General features: G+C 54.1%; 1 protein-coding gene across 1 annotated transcript; it reads right to left on the bottom strand.

Annotated features, from left to right (window-relative positions):
- Nucleotides 1-640: 640 nt before the first annotated feature.
- On the bottom strand, nucleotides 641-12,976 carry LOC308275792 (protein IL-40; the record flags this gene model as incomplete). Its single annotated transcript, XM_080714146.1, has 9 exons — nucleotides 641-732; nucleotides 931-1,200; nucleotides 2,970-3,269; nucleotides 4,815-4,956; nucleotides 8,918-9,027; nucleotides 9,208-9,240; nucleotides 10,488-10,613; nucleotides 11,696-11,790; nucleotides 12,942-12,976. 9 exons carry the CDS (start codon nucleotides 12,974-12,976, stop codon nucleotides 641-643), a joined length of 1,203 nt encoding a protein of 400 aa, XP_080570272.1.
- Nucleotides 12,977-14,686: the final 1,710 nt, after the last annotated feature.

Here is a 14,686-nt window from a genome sequence, read left to right as displayed (position 1 = left end):
CCTGCGATCTTCCTGTCTCAGCCTCCCAAGGACTCTCTGGGCTTTCACCTGTCAGTGATGTGGTGGCCTTGGACAGGGGTCCCCAGGAGGCCAGCACCTGCCTCCCATCACCACCCAGGAAAGGCTAACAATGCGTCTGCTGTGAGGGTGAAAGCTCCGGCCCATGTTGTTTCCTGAAGTACACCATCATATCCATAAGAACACAGAACAGTGCTCACCCAGAGGCCGGGGGACGCCCTCTCAGGGCGCTGGGAGCGCTGCGGGGTCAGAGATGCAGGGGACGAGCCAGGCTCTTGATGTAGGCCTCGAGCTGTGCCTGATGGCATGCTCCCCCTTTTTTTGCAGTACCCAGGGCATTCTACCTCCGAGGTACACCCCCAGCCTGGTTTTTTATTCTTTATTTTGAAACAGGGTCTCACTGAGTTGCAAGGGCCTCACTAAGCAGTAACTAAGGCTGGCCTTGAACCGCAGTCCTCCTGTCTCAGCCTCCAGTGCTGGGATGACAAGCCTGGCCCTTTTTTATCATGTTGCTTGCCTTGGCAGCCGCCCTGCCCACCCATTGGCTGCGGCTGCTCCCAGCCAGGACCCCAGGGGCCTGTGGAGGTGCCTGGCCCGCCTCCCTGCATGGAGCACCCTTTCCTTACCTGGTCCAGGCCAACATCCCAGAGGAGATAGCGGCAATGGAGACGAGGCTACCGGCCAGCATGAAGGTGGGTCCCAGGGGCAGCTGCCCTGTGGGCGGCAGAGGGGGGCTGGGCTTCCTTTAGGCAGGGGCCGGGATGGGCATGTTGGCTCCGGTGCCCTCCCTGCCTGTTTGACAATGGCCAGGCAGAACTATTCCACCTCCCCGCCCCGGGGCACACCGGCAACTTCCCCGCCCCAGGGCCAGGGGTGCCAGCGGCCCCTCTGGAAGGCTGAGGACCCTCTCACCTGGGGGCACCAGCTTGAGGGCACTGCTCTGGGTACTGACATCATTTGCAGCCTGGCACCGGAACCAGCCCGACGTCTGGGTCAGCGGGAAGGAGAACTTGGCAGGCAGCCCGTGGCGCGGCGTGCGCTGCAGGTGGACACGCCCGTCCTTCCCGACCAGGCGGTAGGTGATGGGCGGGCTGCCCGAGGACGCCCAGCAGGACAGCTCCATCCTGGGGCCTGACCCTTCATCTCGCAGAGTGAAGTTGGCCTGCGGCTGGGACACTGGCCCTGGCCGGGTGGGAGAGAGCAGCAGCTGGGGTGTCTGGAGGGGGAGCACTGGGGATGGAACCCAGGGACAGTCTACCTCTGAGTTACGCCCCCAGCCCTGCTTACTATTTTAAAATAGGGTCTCAGCCGGGCGTGGTGGCCCACGCTTGTCATCCCCACGCTCGGGAGGCGGAGACAGGAGGATCGCGAAGGTTCGGAGCCAGCCTCAGCTGGCTTAAGAGACCCTGTTTCCAAATAAAAATATAAAATAGGTCTGGGAGTGTAGCCCGTAGGTAGAAGGCTCCTGGGTTCCATCCCCAGTACCACTAAAATAAATAAATAAATAAATAAATAAATAAATAAATAAATAAAATAGGGTCTCAGGCCAGGTGTGGTGGTGCATACTTGTAATCCCAGTACTTGGGAGGCTGAGACGGGTTCGAGGACAGCCTCAGCAAGTAGTGAGACGCTCATCAACCTAGTGAGATCCTGTTTCCAAGTGAAAATAAAATGGGGTTGGGGTTGTGGCTTGAAGGTGGCATGCCCTTGGGTTCCATCCCCAATACCAAATTAAAAAAAAAAAAATCTGCAAAAATAAATAAATAAATAAATAAATAGGGTCTCACGAGGTAGCTGAGGCTGGCTTTGAAGCTGACATCCTCCTGTCTCATTTTCCCAAGAATTGCAATTATAGGTGTATGTCGCCACACTGTGCAGGCTAGGAGATTTCAGTTTTTCTTTACAGGTACTAGAGTTTTTTTTTTTTTTTTTTTTGCGGTACCAGGGATGAAACCCAGGGACATTTGACCTCCGAGCTACACCGCCTGCCCTATTTTTTATTCTTTATTTTAAAACAGGGTCTTACTAATTGTGGAGGGCCTCACTAAGTAGCCGAGGCTGTCCGCGAACCATGATCCTCTGGTCTCAGCCTCCTGAATGCTGGGATTACAAGCGTGCGCCACCACGCCCGGCTAGGTACTAGGGATTAAACCCAGGGGTATTCTACCTCAGAGCTACACCACCAGTCCTTTTTAGTTTTTGTTTTGAAACAGGGTCTTACTAGGTTGCTGCCAGTCTTGCTAAGTTGTTGAAACTGGCCTGGAACCTGGGATCCTTCTGTCTCAGCCTCCTGCGTGCTGGGATTACAGATCTGCACTGCCACACCTGGTTTAGCTAGGAGATTATTTGTTTATTCATTCATTCATTCATTCATTCATTCATTCATTCATTTAGTGGTCCTGGGGATGGAACCCAGAGGCTTTCTACCTCCGGGCTACACTCCCAGACCTTTTTATATTGTATTTGGAAACAGGGTCTCACTAAGTTGCAGAGGGCCTTACTAAGTAGCTGAGGCTGGCTTTGAACCTGTGCGATCCTCCTGTCTCAGCCTCCTGAATGCTGGAAGCATAGCCTGGAGGTAGAAAAGCCCCTGGGTTCCACCCCCAGTACCACAAAAAGTAAATAAATAAATAAATAAATAAATTTTAAAAAATGAGGCTGCGGGTTTGGCTGGAAGGTAGAATGACCCTGGGCATAATCTCCAATAAAACACATGTGTGTGTGCGCGTGCGCGCGCACACACACACACACACACACACACACACACACACACACACACATGGAAAGAGCCTGGTTTTTCAGCACCCTACCCTGCTTTCCTATGCTGCCCCCAGGCCCCTGCCAGGCGACTGTGCCCCACTCCTGCCCTGGCCCTCTCCAATCGGGCCCCCGGGGTCCCCCTTTGTTTGTCTACACCCCACCTGACCTCCCATCCTGCAGGCCGCACTCACGGGCCCACAGCTCCCAGTACATCTGCAGCCTGGCGCTGGGCCCGTGGGTGCCCGCGTCCGAGGCCGCCTGGCAGAAGTAGCTGAGCAGGTCTGGGTCCGACTTGAGCGTGACGTTGATGCTGAAGGAGGCTGGCGCGTGGGTGCCCACCACCTTCCTGGCCACCTGGACGTCCGTGCTGGCCAGCAGGGAGTAGGTGACGGGCCGGGGCGCCTGGGGGGCGTGGCAGGTGATGAGAACCCAGCGTCTCTGCGGGTAAACCTCCAGGACCTCGTAGGCGATGGCGATCTCCGGAGCAGCACCTGGGGGGCGTCGTGGGGGGAGAGAGAGCGCGAGATGGATCTCTGAGCCCGCGCCGACCTTGCCGACATTAAGGGGACGCTGCCTGTTACGGATTGGGAGTGTGGTTTGTGGGAAACTGTTCCCCGGGGACCCCTGCTAGGGTCCCGGACACAATTTCCCCCAACCCATAACAAAATCCCAAACGACCAAGAACAGAAAATGACCGTGGGTTCTTGTCCTGAGCTAAGAATAAATATGCATAGCTTGGACAGTTGCTGAAGATTTAGTTTATTAAAAAGATAGAAATACAGAAAATAGTAACACAGCCCCATTCCAAGATGGCATGAGGGGGTGACTCGAAGTGAATACACCAAAGGGATCACACGTGGACTTAGCCTTTTATACCCATGACCTCCATCTTGTTTGCGTGACTCTGACGTAGTGAACAAACCGTCCCTGTAGGGTACCTCCCCTAGCAAGGTGTCTTTCATGAAGGACAAGGTCAAACCCTGCTCCATCCTCCCTAGATTATCCTTTATATCTGTCTTTAGATAAAGGCCTAGTTCTCTTAAGTCTTTAGACAGAGAAAGGCCTAGTTCTCCTCTCCTATGGACTTGTTAATCACCTTTAGCTAGGTTAATTTACATTGGAATACTTGCCTGCTTTTAGGCAGAAACCAAGTCCTTGCACAGATTTGCCCCTCACCCAATTTTTGAAATATATTAATAATCAGAGCTTTCTCAAATCTTCCTAGGCCATTCCCAATACTGGTACACGGCCTTGGCAGTTTTTTTGTTTTGTTTTGTTTTCTCCCGTGGTGCTGGGGATGAAACCAAGGAGCATCTACCTCCGAGCTGTACCCTCAGCCCTATTTTATTCTTTATTTTTAACCTGAGCTTCACTAAATTGCTGAGGCTGGCTGCAAACCTGAAATATCCTGTTTCAGCCTCCCAAGTACTAAGATTACAAATGGGTACGACCACACCCAGCATACCCAGCCCTTTTAATTTATTTTAAAACAGGGTTAGAACCCTGGCTGAATCTGGGCATGGTGGTGTATGCTTATAATCCCGGATCTTAGGAGGCTGAGACAGGAGGTTCACAGGTTTGTGGGCAGCCTCAGCAACCTCATGAGGACCTCTGAAACTTACTGAGACCCTGTTTCAAAATAAAAAATAAAAACCGGGCGTGGTAGCACATGCTTGTAATCCCAGCATTTGGGAGGCTGATAAGAGGGTCAAGGTTCAAGGACAGCCTCAGCTACTTAGTAAAGCCCTTTGCAACTCAGTGAGACCTAGTTTCAAAATTAAATAAAGCCGGGCGTGGTGGCGCACGCTTGTAATCCCAGCATTCCGGAGGCTGAGACCTGGAGGATCACGGTTCGTGGACAGCCTCAGCTACTTAGTGAGGCCCTCTGCAACTCAGTGAGACCCGGTTTCAAAATAAAGAATAAAAAATAGGGCAGGGGGTGTAGCTCAGAGGTCAAATGCCCCTGGGTTCCATCCCCAGACCCGAAAAAAATAAAAAAAATAAGATAAAAAAAAAAGAATGACTGTAGGACTCACTCAGACATCTACCAGCAAAACCGGAGACAGGCTCTGGCAGGTACAGGTGCGCACAGCCAAAGCGGTGTTCTCCATAGCAGCCAAAGGTGGGAACGGCCCAAATGCCCAGCAAGGGTTGAGTGGACAGACAGTGCGCGATCCACTGTACAAAGGGGGGTGGCTGTCTAGGCGAGCCCTGTGGGCTGGCCGCGAAGCCCAGCGGCCAAGCATGTGCTTAGCGTGCAGGGCCCTGGGCTCCACCAGCAGTGCAGAATAATCCGGCGTGGTGGCGTACCCTCGTAATCCCAGTATCAGGAGGCTAAGACAGGAGGGTCACAGGTTTGAGGACAGCCTCGGGAACTTAATGAGACCTTGTTCCCAAAAATAAATAAATAAATAAATAAATAAATAAATAAATAAATAAAATGAAGTTCACCTGTGCCCCAACATGGGGGACCGAAACATACTATTTATAGGTCCATCTCTGTAAAGTGTCCAGAGAAGCAAAACTCACAGAGACAGAAAGGGCCGGAGGAATAGGGAAGTGAGCAGCCATCGTGGCGCGACGGTTTTGGAGTTTTATTTTCGGGTGATGTAAATGTTTTAGAGCCAGATAGACGTGGTGATAGCACAACACCGCGAATGGACTAAGTACTACTGAACTATCACTTTTTTGGGGGGGATCAGAAGGAGATTGGAGATTGGGCTGGGGGCGCTCTACCTCTGAGTCACATCCTGACTTTTTTCTTTTCTTTTCATTTTTTATGGTGTGCTGGGGCTGGAATCCAGGGGCGAGCTACACCCCAGCCCTATTTTTATTCTTTATTTTGAAACCGGGTCTCACTGAGTTGCAGAGGGCCTCACTTAGTAGCGGAGGCTGTCTGCGAACCGCGATCCTCCGGTCTCAGCCTCACCTGGGAGAAGAGGGGCTCAGGGCTGAAGTGCGGTTACACCTGTGTTCCGCTCCCTTTGGTCTGGAACTGTAAAAATGGAAAGAAAGGCAAAAGCGGCCTCTGCTCCTCTCCGTTTCAGGAGTCAAGCTGAGAAGCGTGATTTGCATAAGTCCACACCCTGGAAGGGGGGGGGGGTTCAGTTTTCAAGGCTTTCACTTTTTATTCTAGCAAGACCTGGGCCCCCACCTTTGATTATTTACTTTATGGATGTAGTCCACAAATAAGGACTGGTCTATCATTTAATTTTTTTTCCAGGACTGAGGATGGAACCCAGAGGCATTCTACTTCTGAGCCACACCCCCAGCCCTATTTTTTTTTTTTTTTAATGGTATTGAGGGTGGAAGCAGAGGGGTTTTTCTACCTCCGGGCTATACTCTCAGACCTATTTTATACCTTATTTAGAAACAGGGTCTCACTAAGTTGCTGAGAGCCTCGCAAGTGCTGGGATTACAAGTGTGCATGGCCACGCCCGGCCCCAGTCCTATTTTTTTTTTTTTTTTATGGTATTGGGGTTCCTGGAAGCCCTTCTACCTCTGGGCTACACTCCCAGACCTATTTTCTATATTTTTGAAACTGGGTCTCTTAAGCCAGCGCAGCTGCCCTCGATCATCCTGCCTCTGCCTCCCAAGTGCGGGGATTACAAGCGTGCGCCACCACGCCCCGCCCCAGTCCTATTTTTTATTCCTGATTTTGAAACAGGGTCTCACTGAGTTGCAGAGGGCCTAAGTAGCTGAGGCTGGCCAGGAACCACGATCCTCCTGTCTCAGCCTCCTGAATGCTGGGATGACAAGCGTGCCCACCACGCCCAGCATCTATCATTTAATTTAAAATTCAACTTCAGCCAGGCACTGTGGCACATACCTGTAATCCCAGTACTTGGGAGGCTGAGACAGGAGGATTGCAGGTTCGAGGCAAGCCTCCGCAACATAGTGAGACTCTTGGCAACCTAGCAAGACCCTGTTTCAAAACAAAACATAAAAGGGCTGAGGGTATAGCTTGGAGGTAGAATCCTGCTGGGTTCAATCCCCAGTCCCAAGAAAAAAAGAAAATAATCTATCCTTTGACCAGATATTTCTTGCAGGGAACCAGGACACTGCTGTGATGTTCATATCAAACCTGCGAGGGCCCCGGGCTCCCAAATCACCCTGGTCCTCCCTGCTCCACCCTCACAGTTCCTCTTTGGGACCCACCGCCAGCCAACACCTTGGTCCGGAGCTCCTTCTGAGCCCTGTGGAACCGTGGCTCCGTAGGCATTAAGAGCCCTACACCCCTGCTGGGCATCGCGGCATCTGCCCGTAATCCTGGTACTTGGGAGGCTGAGACAGGAGGATCAAAGTTCAAGGCTGGCCTCAGCAATTTAGCAATACCCTCAGCAATTCTGTGAGGCCTTTGTTTCTTTTCATTATTTGTGTGTGTGGGGGGGGGTACAGGGGCCTCCTACACTCCCAGCCCTATTTTTTTTTTATTTTATTTATTTATTTTTTTGCAGGTCTGGGGATGGAACCCAGGGGCATTCGACCTCCGAGCTACAGCCCCTGCCCTATCTTTTATTCTTTATTTTGAAACCGGGTCTCACTGAGTTGCAGAGGGCCTCACTGAGTAGCTGAGGGTGTCTGGAACCGAGATCCTCCTGTCTCAGCCTCTGGAATGCTAGAATGACAACCGTGCGCCACCACGCCCGGCTTATTATTTTTTGAAACAGGGTCTTGCTAGGTTGCTGGGGTTTCACTAGCTGCTGAGGCTGTCATTGAACCTGCCATCCTCCTGTCTCAGCCTCCCAAGTACTGGGATTACAAGCATGCACCACTATGCCCAGCCCAAGACCCTGTTTTGAAATAAAAAAAAATATAAAGGGCTGGGGGTGCAGCTCAGCGGTAGAATACCCCTGGGCTCCATCCCCAGACCAAGACCTAAACCAGACCACATCAACAAGGCCAAGTACTTATTGAAGGCATGATCTCCCCCTTGCTGTCTAAGGAGTTCAGTAAGCAGACGCGGTCACCAAAACTCAGAGCAGAAGTCAGGGCGAGACCAGGAGAGAGGCAGGCCACCCCGCCCAGCCCGCAGCTCTTTTTTTAGTGGTGAAACCAATAACGTGTTTGTTTTTTACGGCGAATGAGGAAATGATGGTTCTACCCTGTGCCTCATTCAAGGGGACCTGCGTCACTGAGACTCAGTGCCCGCCCTTAAGTAGAAAGAGGGGATGTCCGGCTCTGCGGCCCGGCCGCTGGCGACCAAGACCAGGGCCGCCTTCCCCCTGGTGGACACAGGGCTAGAGATGGGGATGAGGGGCAGAGGGCCGCGAGGGTGGAAGGACCAGACAGAAAAGAGCAGGCAGAAATACGGAGCGGGACGGCACAGCGGCTCGCACCTGTGATCCCAGTACGTGGGAGGCTCGCAAGTGGGAAGTCCAGACTCAGCAACTTAGTGAGACCCTGTTTCTCAACAAACAAACAAATAAATAAGTAAGTAAATAAATGGAAAGCTGGGCATGGTGGTGTATGCCTGTAATCCCAGTACTTAGGAGGTTGAGACAGGAGGACCACAGGCTGGAGGCTAACCTCTGCAACTTAGAGAGGGTCTCAACAACGTAGGGAGACTCTGTTTCCAAATTTCAAACATTAAAAAATGAACCTGGCGTGGTGGTGCAGGCTTGTAATCCCAGCATTTAGGAGGCTGAGACAGGAGGATTGCAGTTTGTGGACAGCCTCAGGTACTACTTAGTGAGGCCCTTTGCAAGTCAGTGAGACCCTGTTTCAAAATAAAGAATAAAAAATTGGGCTGGGGATGTAACTCAAAGGTAGAATACCCCTGTGTTCCATCCCCAGTACCACACACACACACACACACACACACACACACACGAGAGAGAGAGAGAGAGAGAGAGAGAGAGAGAGAGAGGAAGAAGAAGAAGAAGAAGAAGAAGAAGAAGAGGAGGAGGAGGAGGAGGAGGAGGAGGAGGAGGGGAGGGAGGGAGGGAGGGAGGGAGGGAGGGAGGGAGGGAGGGAGGGGGAAGAGATGGCGGAGGCCTGGCCGGGCCACAGGGAGCGGCCCTGTGCCCTTCTTGCTCTGTTCTGCACTAAGTGGTTTGTGAGGCCGGGATGTCTGGACCCCAGGGCTCCTCATCCTGGCTGGGCTGAGGGTCCCCTGCCGCTGGGCCAAGGTGCCCACCGAGTCACAGCCGTCCGCAGAGCTGTGGGGAGGGCTCCATTCGGATGGGGACCTGGGGCCCAGCTGCTCAGGAATACCCGGCTCGGGGCCCACCGGGAGCAGAGCCGTCCCTGCCGGTGTCCCCAGAGTCCCCGGCCCGGCCCGCCAGCCAGCCCTGCGTTCTTCCCAAGCCCTGCGGGCCGGAGACCACTTCTATAATTGTCCATTTGTCCCCAGCACCCTGGCCGCCGCCCGCAAGCCAGCCCGGGTTCCCTGCTGGGTCCCCGCGTCCCCGGCCTGTGGCCGCTCACCTTCCTCCTGCTCCTGGGGGACGCCGCTGGAGGCTGTAAGAGAGGAGAGGGCGTGAGGAGGGGGCCGTGGAGGGAAGAGCCCCCTTCAGAGAGCGGGGAGCAGCCCGTTCCTGGTAGGAGGCCCAGGACTACGCCGCAGCCTCACTCACAGACAGGCTTCCCGGCCCAAAGGCACACAGGGCTCAGACGGACAAAACAAAAACTGCCCGGACCTCTCAGGCTGGCCTTTGCTCCCAGAGGTGCCGCGCCTTTGGGCGCTACCTCTCCTGTGACCCCCACAGCCCCACGGCCCGAGCCCACCTTCTCAGGCCCCCCAGCACCCCCCATGACATCCTGGGGGGCTCACCCAGCGTGGCCAGGCAGAGCAACCAAAGGAGGCCCATCCCTCCGCGGGTGTCAGGCCTCTGGTGGCTTGCCAGAGCTTCCCGAGACCCAGCCCTCCACCCTGGGGCCCCGGGATGCTCCTTGGGTGGTGGCCTGCAGCAAGGAGATAACCTACAGGCTGCAGCCACCCAGGGGCCCAGCTCCCAGGGCTGAACCCCGAGGTACCCACAGGCCCCTGCGCTGCCCCCCACAGAAGCAGGCTGGGCCTTGGCAGGCAGGAGAGGCCTACACCTTCACCCCAGGAACGTGCAACCAGTTACGTTGCCTGACAAGGGGGGAATCGAGCTTGTCAGTCTGCTGAGTTTGAGATGGAGTGATGATCCTGGGTTATCTGGGTGGGCCTCATGATCTCCCAGGAATTTACCAGGCAGCCCCCCAGGCAGCCCTGGAGGCGGGCTGTACCCCTGCTAAAGAAACGGGGAGGAGCCGGGTGCTACCGAGGCACACAGCCAGGCACGTCCCCCAGGAGCAGGTACTTAGTGAGGCCCTCTAAAACTTAATGAGGCCCTCTTTCAAATTAAAGAATAAAAAATAGGGCTGAGGGTGTAGCTTGGAGGTAGAATGCCCCTGGGTTCAATCTGGGTTAAATCTTCAGTACTGGGGGGAAAAAAAGAAAAAAGAAAAGAAAAAGATCTGGGGGTGTAGCTCAGAGGTAGAATGACCATTGGCTGAGTCTCCAGGAGAGATAGAGAGAGAGAGAGAGAGAGAGAGAGAGAGAGAGAGAGAGAGAGAGAGAGGGAGGGAGAGGGAGAGGGAGGGAGGGAGGGAGGGAGAAAGAGAGAGAGAGAGAGAGAGAGGCAATTTCCGCCCACTGAGTGGGAGCCCGCAGGAGCCTAGGTATGCCTGGCCTGGGCCACCTTCCAGCGCTCAGAGGGGCAGGAGCCTGCCTCTTTTACCGCAGGCAGAGGGCGGTATGAGGCCGCAGGGATGGACCTGGGCCCAGCGCTTCCTTGGACCAAAAGACCAGCGTGCCACGGCACCCACGGCCCTGTGGCCTGGTCGGCGGTCTGCAGTGGAGCGAACTGAGAGACAGGTGGGGAGTGGGACCCTCCAGAGACCAGGCCAGACCTGCAGAGCTGCGGGGCCGGGGCCCGGCGTGCCGGGGGCCAGGACCAGAATGCTGGGGAGAGAGGCAGGGCAGGTGTTTCCTGGAGACCCAGGGCATTCCCCCTCAGGGCTTCCTCTCTCCCCAGCCTCAGTCACCTGACACCTGCCGCCTGACCTGGGGCTGGACCCTGTGCCTTGCCCGCCCCCCAACCTAGCTGGTTCAGTTCCCAGTACAAAAAATAAAAACAAGTAAAATAAGTCTGTTCTTGGCCCAGTGCGGTGGTACACGCTTGTAATCCCAACACTTGGAAGACAGAGACAGCAGGATCACAGATTTGAAGCCAGCTCCAGCAACTTAGGCTGTCCACAACTTAGTGAGACCCTGTTTCAAAACAAACAAAATAGGGATGGGGATGTAGCTCAGAGGTAGAATGCCCCTGCATTCAATCCCTAATACTACAAAAACTAAAAAAAAAAAGTCTGTTCTCTCCCAGCATGGTGGTGCACACCTGCAACCCCATACTTGGGACACTGGGGCAGGAGGTTGGCGCAGGTTTTGAGGATAGCCTCAGCAAATACTGAGACTCATCAACCTAGTGACACCCTGTTTTCTTTGTGTGTGTGGTCCTGGGGGTGGGACCCAAAGGCTTTCTACCTCCAGGCTATACTCCCAGACCTTTTTTATATTTTATTTGGAATCAGGGTCTCACTAAGTTGCTGAGAGCCTCACTAAGTAGCTGAGGCTGGCTTCGAACCTATGTGATCCTCCTGTCTCAGCCTCCCAAGCGCGGGGATTACAAGCGTGCGCCACCACGCCCGGCTTAGACCCTGTTTTCAAACAAAACAATGAAACAGGGCTGGGGTTGTAGCCTGGAGGTACAGAACCTCTGGGGTCCATCCCCCATAACACACACACACACACACACACACACACACACACCCCACAGTCTGTTCTCACTTTGCTGGGGGTGGTGGTTGAAGGGAGGGCGGGAGGGAGGCGAGGTCCAGCTGGCAGAGGCTGGCTGGCCCGAGGTCCTGTGGTGGCAGCCTGCCGTACAAAGGCCCGGGTCCGGAGCTTTCCCGCACACGGTGCTCAGGGGCACCGATCTGTGTTCGGTAGCTCTGAGGAGTAACTGCCTCTTCTCTGTGTACCTGGGGGCCCCAGTCGGAGGAGAGGGCTGTGGGCAAGCCCAGGACATCTCACTGGGCCTTGAAGCCACCTGCATGCCCTGGCCCTGTGTCCATGGGCTGAGCCTCTTTCCAGCCTGCAGAGCAGGAGAGGTTGGGATACACCCCGGCACCCCCTGAGGTCACCAAAGCTCCCTAGTCCCCCGCCACACTGCTGTTTGTAACTTTTTTTTTTTTTTTTTGCGGTCCTGGGGATGGAACCCAGGAGCATTCTGCCTCCAAGCTACACCCCCAGCCCTGTTTTTAAAAATTCTTTATTTTGCCAGGCATGGTGGCGCACGCTTGTAATCCCTGCGCTTGGGAGGCGGAGACAGGAGGATCGCCCAGGTTCGAAGCCAGCTGCGCATGCTGGCTTAGGAGACCCTGTTTCCAAATAAAAATGTAAAAATAGGTCTGGGAGTATAGCCTGGAGGTAGAAGGGCTTCCAGGAACCCCAGTACCACCAAAAAAAAATAAATAAATAAAAAATAAAAAATAAATGAAAATTCTTTATTTTTATTTTATTTTTATTTTTTGCAGGTCTGGGGATGAAACCCAGGGGCATTCTATATCTCCGAGTTATACCCTCTGCCCTAATTTTTATTCTTTATTTTGAAACAGGGTCTCACTGAGCTGCAGAGGGCCTCACTAAGTAGCTGAGGCTGTCCGCAAACCGCGATCCTCCCGTCTCAGCCTCCCGAATTCTGGGATTACAAGCGTGCACCACCACGCCCCGGCTTTAATTCTTTATTTTGAGAAAGGGACTCACTGAGTCGCAGAGGGCCTCACTAAGGAACCGAGACTGTCTGCGAACCTCGATCCTCAGCCTCCCGAATGCTGGGATTCTAAGGGTGCGCCATCACCCCCGACTTGATGTTTGTAACTTTTGTCCACACAGGGCTGATCTCCTCCACAAGAAAAGGCCTTATCTCTTTGTCCTAGCTTGCTCTGTCCCTGGAAGGGTCCCAGCGGGGGATCTGGCCTGAGCTGCACTGGCTGGCCAGCCTGGCTGCGCCGGGAGGCCACAGAGACAGGAAGAGGCCTCTCAGGACTGGGCAGGAGAGGGTTCAGACACAGCCAAGGGGGCTGTGGGCTGCAGTGGGCGCTACCCCTGGGAAGACCTGCACCTAGCTCACCATAGGACACAGAGCCCCCGCGGGTCCCTCCGCATCCCCGTGCTCCTCTGATCCCCCTGGCTCTCCTCATCCACAGGAAACCATCCCAGCCCTGTGGCTCACCATAGGAGTGCTGACCGCCTTCATCCTGCCTGTCCCCAGAGTTCTGCATCCCAGTCTGGAGGCCTCAGGTCCCCAGGCCCCCCGCCTGCTCCTCACAGCTCCACCCCAGCCCTTGTGTGAAGGCTGAGGCCTCCCTCCGCTTCGGGCCAAACCTCCCTCTCTCCAAGACCCTTCTGCTGGAGGCGGCCCTCCCTGCTGTCCCGGCTGTCTTCCTGACCACAAGGGGTCTTGGCCTTCCCATATCTTCCGTTTGGCTCCTTCAGGCCAGCGACTACGCTGTCATGAGAGCCTCGAGTGCACTTCTAGGTACCCGACATCCAGGATTTAACATGGAATTAATTACTCAATTCTCACAGCCTCTGGGCGTAGCCGCACAGGCGTGTAATCCTAGTACTTGGGAGGCTGAGACAGGAGGAGCGCAGGTTTGAGACCAGCCTCAGCAACTTAGACTCTCATCAACAGCCAGACTCTGTTTCAAACTAAAAAATAAAATAGGGCTGGGCGTGTAGCTCAGAGGTAGAATGCCCCTGGGATCCTGCCTCCACAGAAATAAATTAAAAAAACAATGATCTCAGTCACTCAGAGGGGCATAACATCTTGTCTTGGGTGACAAGGGCCCACAACTCGGTGATTTCCTCAAGGTTTCTAAGCATGTGTGGGTTGGGGGGGTACTGGGGATTGAACCCCAGGGAACCCTGCCACTGAGCCACCCCTCTGCCCTTTTTATTCTCTCTCTCTCTCTCTCTCTTGGTGGCCGGTGGCACTGGGGGTGGAATCTAGGCGCTTTCTACCTCCGAGCTATACTCCCAGACCTATCTTATACTTTATTTGGAAACAGGGTCTCACTAAGTTGCTGAGAGCCTCACTAAGTAGCTGAGGCTGGCTTTGAACCTGTGTGACCCTCCTGTTGTAGGGGTGCTGGAAAGCAGGCTGGAAGAAGTGCTTTCCCCCCCTATATGAGAAGTTAACTAGAGAAGTCTTCTCCCATATTAGGATTAGAAATAAGGTATTAAAATATAGTTGAGATAGAAGTAGGGTAGGATTGGAAATAAAATCAAGATCCATCCAAGGACAAGGGTAGGGGACCCACAAGGTCAAAGCCTCTAATCTCCAGCTTGCCGGCCAAGGTCTTTGTAAATGGGACCCCATCCCCATATCTCTGAGCTAGATCAGCAAACAAGGCCAGGCTAATCTGCTCTCCAGTGCAGAGATAATCTGTTCTTCAGTGCAGAGATGAGCCTGGCCCAGCCAAGGTGGGTGGGAAAGGCAGAGCAGGCTCTGACGTGTGTGGATGCATGTTTTAAAATTATTGGTTGTACTTGTTTGTCCTTGTATCTGATTGGTTGTATTCTAAGGTTGGCGGGCTCTGACTTGTGTAACCACCACTCCCTCCTAGGGTTATAAAATTCAGAGCGTGGAGTGGGGAGGGGTCGAACCTCGGCCATGGTGTCTTGGTCTGGACCCCTGGCTAGCCGGGACAATAAACCTCGCTTGCACTCTTACATCTCTTGTGAGTCCTTCGATATTTGGGTTGTTGGGCAATTCTTGGACCCTTCACTGTCTCAGCCTCCCAAGCGCGGGGATTACAAGCGTGGGCCACCAGGCCCGGCCTTTTTACTCTTTGTTTTGAGCAAGGCCTGGCT

Source organism: Muscardinus avellanarius (assembly GCF_963383645.1).
Source record: "Muscardinus avellanarius genome assembly, chromosome: 16".
Taxonomy (NCBI): domain Eukaryota; kingdom Metazoa; phylum Chordata; class Mammalia; order Rodentia; family Gliridae; genus Muscardinus; species Muscardinus avellanarius.
Note: the sequence above shows the minus strand (reverse complement) of the source record. Positions and strands in the feature narration are given on the sequence as shown.